The 6,045-nt window shown below is 52.4% G+C and overlaps 1 protein-coding gene across 1 annotated transcript; it reads right to left on the bottom strand.

Annotated features, from left to right (window-relative positions):
* Nucleotides 1-1,943: 1,943 nt before the first annotated feature.
* Nucleotides 1,944-3,815, bottom strand: CCDC185 (coiled-coil domain containing 185). Its single transcript, XM_075542661.1, has one exon. The coding sequence runs from the start codon at nucleotides 3,813-3,815 to the stop codon at nucleotides 1,944-1,946; it is 1,872 nt and encodes a 623-aa protein (XP_075398776.1).
* Nucleotides 3,816-6,045: the final 2,230 nt, after the last annotated feature.

The following is a 6,045-nucleotide window of genomic DNA, read 5'->3' as shown; positions in this document are numbered from 1 at the left end:
CAAGATACATGGCACTATGCTGATAGACCATGTGTTCTGGGTACTAGAGAAGCCATGTGGAGACCCCTGCCAACTCTGAGATGCTGACGCCGCCACTGGATCCAAACACTTTCTACCCACTGGTTTGTGGTCATCCTACATTCGGCATCATTGCATGTGTTTCATGAGTCCTAGGAGAACTTTATAGATTGGTATCAGACATCTGGGCTAATATCGGACTTATGGGCTTGGACGGGACTGAGTTGGGATGCTTTCTCAATGTACACTTACCCTTTATGTGCAACTCCTCTCATACACGTGTCAATGAATTTCTCTCGTCCACCCAGACTAACTCATCTCCTTCTTCCGACAAATGTTACATTAAGAGCCCTTTAAGGAAAGCAGTTTTGTTTGGTGTTTGGTGTTAGAGACTTTGTGACGTGATGGGTTAACTTCCAGTGAGCTTCAGGCTCCTGTTTTAAAGTGGCATGTGACTGGATCATGCTTCGTCATTCAGTCAGTCTGCTTAGGTTAACTAGATACAATGTGGGCAGTCAGAATGACATCACAGGACTCCTTTAAAAGAGGAGATACAGGGGGAAAGAGAAAGATTTCAAGAGAATTTTTCTCTAGAAGACTGGCTAAAACCCAAAAGAAAAATCAGATTAAATGGGTCCGAGTAAGCTCTTGGATAATGTTATGGATTCAATTATGTCTCCCCAAAATGTGTTGTAAATCCTAGCCTTTATTTGGGAATGGGTTATCTTTGCTAAGCCGATAATGTAGGGGGTGCGGTGAATCAATCTGTTTTGAGATATAAAAGAGATGACACAATCAACTGGCAGCAATTGGGTCAAGGAGGGCAAACCGCATCAAGATCGCACAGGGGCAGCAGCTCAAACAAGATAGGGACCTTCCTTCAGAGCTGACAGAGAGAGCGCCTTACCCCGAGAGTCAGCCTCCGCAATTCAAGCTGCCAGCCTTCTACACTGTAAAAAAAATACAAATATCTATTTATCAAACCCACCCTTTGGTGATATTTCTGGTCCAGCAGCCCTGGTGGCACAGTCGTTGCCCATGGGGCTACAATCCGAAAGGTCAGCAGTTCCAAACCACCAGCCACGCTTGGGGAGAAAGAAGAGGCTTTCTCCTCTTCAGAAACTGGCTTCACCTAGCACTAGATAACCGAGACAGACAGTATAGCTCTGGCTGAGCCAGAAAGCCAAGGGGATCGCATTATACTCTACAGCTATGCAGGGAGAGTGGGCCCGCCCTGTTCACGATCTCGGAGTAATTACAGAGCATCCTTTCTCAAAGTCTGTTCTGGGGAACACCAATTCCATGGAAAAATCTGAGAAGAAAGAAAGGTACCATAGTTTGTGTGTGTGTGTGTGGGGGGGGGCAGGTAACTTGCTTAACTTTCAAATAATTTTGTTAGCTTTCAAATAACTTTCAGCTGAAGGTTTTTTGGAGCTTCCAGGATGTTCAGGTGTACCCCCAAAGAAACACGGGGTTACGAAACATACTTGTTCCCAGACACCCGCCCCCTCCTTTGGGGGGTGGCGATTTCTTATGAAAGGGTCTTTGATACATTCTGAGACAGTAAAAGACATTAAAACACATGCAGACCTGTATCCCCCACTATTGTTTTTTCTGATTCCTCCAAGATACACCTCTATGATAAGATATGTGCTTATCATACTTTAAAGTTAAATGAGTATTTCCTATCTAAATTTAAAAAAATTGAAAGAGCCAAGTAATTTTCTTCAAATTCCCAAATTTCTATCCCCAATCCTCTAAACTATCCTAAGTGAATCAACAAACTGGTTCATAAGAGAAAATTGCAGAGATTTTATACACTTATTTTTTTATGAATGTTGAATTATAACTAGTTTTATAAAGTCAATCAGATTCCCACATCTCTTTCTGGTCACAGGAGCTGTGAGCGGCTTGTCCTCGGGCGCTCAGTAGCTCCCTCTAGGCTGTCGGGCGTGGAACTGGGCCTCCCAAGGCTTCTGATCCAAGGCGCTGTGGGGAAGGGCTCTCCCTGGGTCTCTCATTTGCAGGGAGACCCTGGAGAGTTTCTGGAACTCCTCCAGGGCTGCTGCATTCTCTCGAGAGATCTGTTCCCTCCTCTGCTGCTTTTTCCTAATGGCCTCCTTGATGCCATCGATGTGGTCCTTCTCCTCCTTCTCGGCCTTCAGCTTCAGGATGTGATGATGCTTCTCCCGCAGGACGCTGAGCTCGCGAGCGTGCTTCACTCGGTCTTTGATGTTCCCGTGGGCGCTGCTCCTGGCCGGTGGGATCTTGTCATCAACCAGCCCCATTGGCATCCTCTGGTGCCTCTGCTTTTGCTCCTCGGACTCCCCCACTCGCCAGCGGACCTGCTGGAGCTGCTTGTCCTCCTTCGGCGCCTTCTCCCTCAGCTCTCGGCAGTGCTCCTGAACCAAGGGCGTGTGGGTCTCACGGAGCTCCTGGGACCTCTGTTCCAGCGACAGTTTCTTCAGCAGCTCTTCGGCCTTGGCCTGGCAGTCCATGAGGACCTTGCGGGCCTGGTAGTTGATGATGGAGGTGAGGTTGGTCTCCTGGGCCCTTGTCAAGTCCTCCAGGGCATGCAGGTGCCTCTTGTGAGAAGCCTGCTCCAGCCTCTTCTGCAGTTGCAGGATGTTCTGCTCCTGGACCCGCTCCTGTTCCATCAAGTGCCGCACCTGGCACTGTTTCCTGTGCTCGGCGGGGGCTCGAGCCTTCACCAGCTTCCCCTGGCCCTCCACTCGCTTCTCCTGCTGGATCTCTGTCTTGCCCTCCCTGTCCTGATGGGCATGCCGCTGGCAGCACAGGTGACCCTTGGGCTGTTCCCTCTCCTGCCGCCACTGCTCCTGGCTCTGCTGCAGCAGCAGCCTGCGCTCCTTGGCCAGGGTCATCTGGACCTTCTGGTCTGAGCGCTTCAGCTCCTCCCAGGCGACCGCGGCCTGCTGCTGCAGTTCGCGCATCTTCTGGGCCTTTTGAAGGCGCGCCAGCACCAGGGCCACGATCTTCTGGTCCCTGGAAGAGATCACCGCGTCTGCCAGCTTGCTTCTGAGGATCTGCGAGGGCTGTCTGGGAAGCTCCTCACAGGACATTGTCTCTGAGCTGCCCTCCAGCTGGGAGTACTGGCTCACCAGTGACTCCAGCAGCTCCTGGCGGCCCCTCTCCGGGGGATGCCCGGAGGCGGGCCTTGTGCTCCCTTTGGAAAGCACGGAAGACTTCCCTGTGAGGCCTGGGGAGGAGGACCAGCAATCTCTCCGGACCGGCACAGCCCACCGGTTTCCATTCTGTGCGTCTTCCCCCGCAATCGGTGCCCTCAAGGGACTGTAGGCTCCCCGAGGTCTCGGCGGGGGCGAGTCTCCCTGGGCCGGAGGGTACTGTTGGCAGTGTTGAGGCTGGTGCAGTTGAGGCGGCTGCCAGGTCAGGCTGTGCCCACCGCCTCCTAGCCGCTGGCCTTTGGTTCTGGCCTCCCCCCAGCCATTTTCCAGGCGCCGGCTGTAGGGCCGCTGTTTCCGGGCGCGGTCCGGGGCTCTCCGGGCCATGTCCGTCAGGCTGCGGCTTTCCCACGACGAGGCCGGGTACCCGTGCCCGCGCCCAGGCCATGGCAGGGGCGAGTGGCGCAGTGGGAGCGCCTGCCGGGACGATGCTGTCTCGCTCCCCGCCGCGCGGGCCGGGGTCCAGGGGCCCAGGGCCGCCTCTGGCCTGGGCCCAGGCGCGCTCCACCGGGCAGACAAAGCGCGCTCTGGGATGGGCCACCCCGGCTCCGCAAAGTCCAGGTAGGGCCGGGGTGAGAAGCGATCGAGGCCCACCATGATGCCTCCGGACACGCCCAGTGTCTGGCTAGGGTCCCGGGCCTCCAGGGAGCACTGCGGGAGGCCCCCGCTCAACCCCCCCCCCCATTCCTGTGACGCTTGGGCTACTTCACAATGCACCTGACATCACCGCGTCCTGGCCACCCCTTCCCCCACACCTACTCCACATGGGTAGCACCCCAAGCACCCAGACAAGAAGGGGTGAGCCTACACAGGTAATGCCAGTAGATGCCCCCTCATTGGGCACGGTATGTGGGGGAGCCGTAGGTAATCAGGGGTGAGAATTGGGGCTGAGGGTACAAAATGAACCCCCACCAAAGTTTCAGGCAGGAATGTGAAGCTGCGTTGGTAAGTGGCGGCATTCAGGAGTCCCAGCGAAGGCATCATCCCAGAAGTCAAACAGGCGGAGGGAAGGTGCCAGGGAAGAGTCCCTGAGCCCCTGGGTACTGTTAGCATTCTTTTGCCCCGGGCCCCACATCTGTGCGCCTCCGCCCGGCAGGCATCCCCTTTTTGACGGTTTAGGTTGGCAAGCCCCAAAGTATGTTTGAACGTTTGCATTGTTAAACTTTAGGAAAAAAGAGAGTGCTGTTTGTCCTGAACCAGGAGACCTGCTGGCTTAGTCATTGTCTGTTGGGCATCTGTCTGCTAGGTCAGCGGTTTGAAACGCCCAGTCATTGCTGGGGAGAAAGAGGAGACTTTCTACTTTCACAATCATAAAGAGTGACAGTCTGAGGAAGTCACAGGGGGCAGTTCTACCCTGTCCTACAGGGTCCACTATGAGTCAGCATTGACTCCATGGTGTGGCAGTGAGTTGGTTCTGATTTTTGTTTTCGCCCTAATAATCGCTGTTTGTGATAAATTATGACTATCTTCTGCACTCCCTGAGATAGAGAACGCCTGCGAAGGTCACATGTATTGTGTATGTGTCTGTTTTGTTTTCCTCTAAAAAATTTTGTGACTTTGACCTGTTGACTCATCATGGGCTGTCACTGGGGAAGCATGGGTTCAAAGTTGGGTGATTTTGCACTGCACCCTCTTCTGCACCTTTTCACATGTATGATCTTGAAGAAGTGCCTTAACTTTCTGGACCCTCAGGTTCCCAGCAAGTGGAATATGGTGGGTGGAGCCCACAGCAGCTCTGCAGGGCTCTGCACAGGTGGGATGGGATTATGCAACAAGAGCCTTCACACCAACTAAACATTCGAGAACTATTATCTCAATGTCCTGCTAGACCAGCGGTTCTCAATCTGTGGGTCGTGACTTCTTTGGGGGTCGAATGACCCTTTCACAGGGGTGACCTGGTTCATAACAGTAGCAACATTACAGTGATAAAGAAGCAATGAAAACAATGTTATGGTTGAGGGGTCACCACAACATGAGGAACCATGAGGTTGGCGGCATTAGAAGGCTCAGAACCACTGTGCTAGACTTTGCTTTAACATTTACAGATGCAAACTGACCTGTGGGTGGACAAACATGTCTGCAGATTCCTAGCTGAGAGAGAAAGGAATGCATGTAATCCCAAAGCAGTTGGGGAAGCAAGGAAGGTCAGGGATGCTTGAGTCACTGGCTCTGTCACGTCCACACTTGACATGGCACTTGGCGAACTTCCTTACTACGGGGTGCAATGAGAAAATGTTTCTGGAAAACATTCTCCAAATATTGTACCCTGCTTATGGAAGAAAAAGGGGTACTTATCCACCTCAAGTAGGAGCTCTGGTGGCACAGTGGTTATGTGTTGGGCTGCTAACCGAAAGGCGAGCAGCTCAAAACCACCGTTGGTCTGTAAGAGAAAGACAGGCTTGCTCCTCACTTAAAGAGGGGCGGTGCCACCCTGTCTAGAGGGTCGCTAGGAGTTGGGATCGGCTCAATGGCAGTGAATTTGGAGGTTTGGGGATTCGTCTAGTTTCCTTTGTTAATATTTCTTTCCTTTGGACTTCACAGCCACCCCAGACAGGATGGGCCAGGAGAATTGATACATTCTCCTGAGGACAAATTGCAGACATGGTCATAATGCATGAATTTCCCAAAGTCTCTCATTAAAATGAGGAGTTTTGATTCAGCATGTCTTCCTTGAGATATGTTGCTTCTCAGGAAATAGATTCTAATCTGAAACATACTTCTAAGGATCTGCCAAGCCAAGGCCTGCAGTCACTAAAAAAGACACCACCCACACATGCACTTGTTGGACGAATGCTCTCCTTACAGGGAGAGTTGCACATTGGGCTGC

The sequence above is a fragment of the Tenrec ecaudatus genome, chromosome 1 (assembly GCF_050624435.1).
Source record: "Tenrec ecaudatus isolate mTenEca1 chromosome 1, mTenEca1.hap1, whole genome shotgun sequence".
Classification (NCBI taxonomy): Eukaryota; Metazoa; Chordata; class Mammalia; order Afrosoricida; family Tenrecidae; genus Tenrec; species Tenrec ecaudatus.
Note: the sequence above shows the minus strand (reverse complement) of the source record. Positions and strands in the feature narration are given on the sequence as shown.

What these genes read in the sequence shown, in the direction of transcription:
- CCDC185 (XM_075542661.1), bottom strand. Translation starts at nt 3,815, where the DNA reads ATGGTGGGCCTCGATCGCTTCTCACCCCGGCCCTACCTGGACTTTGCG.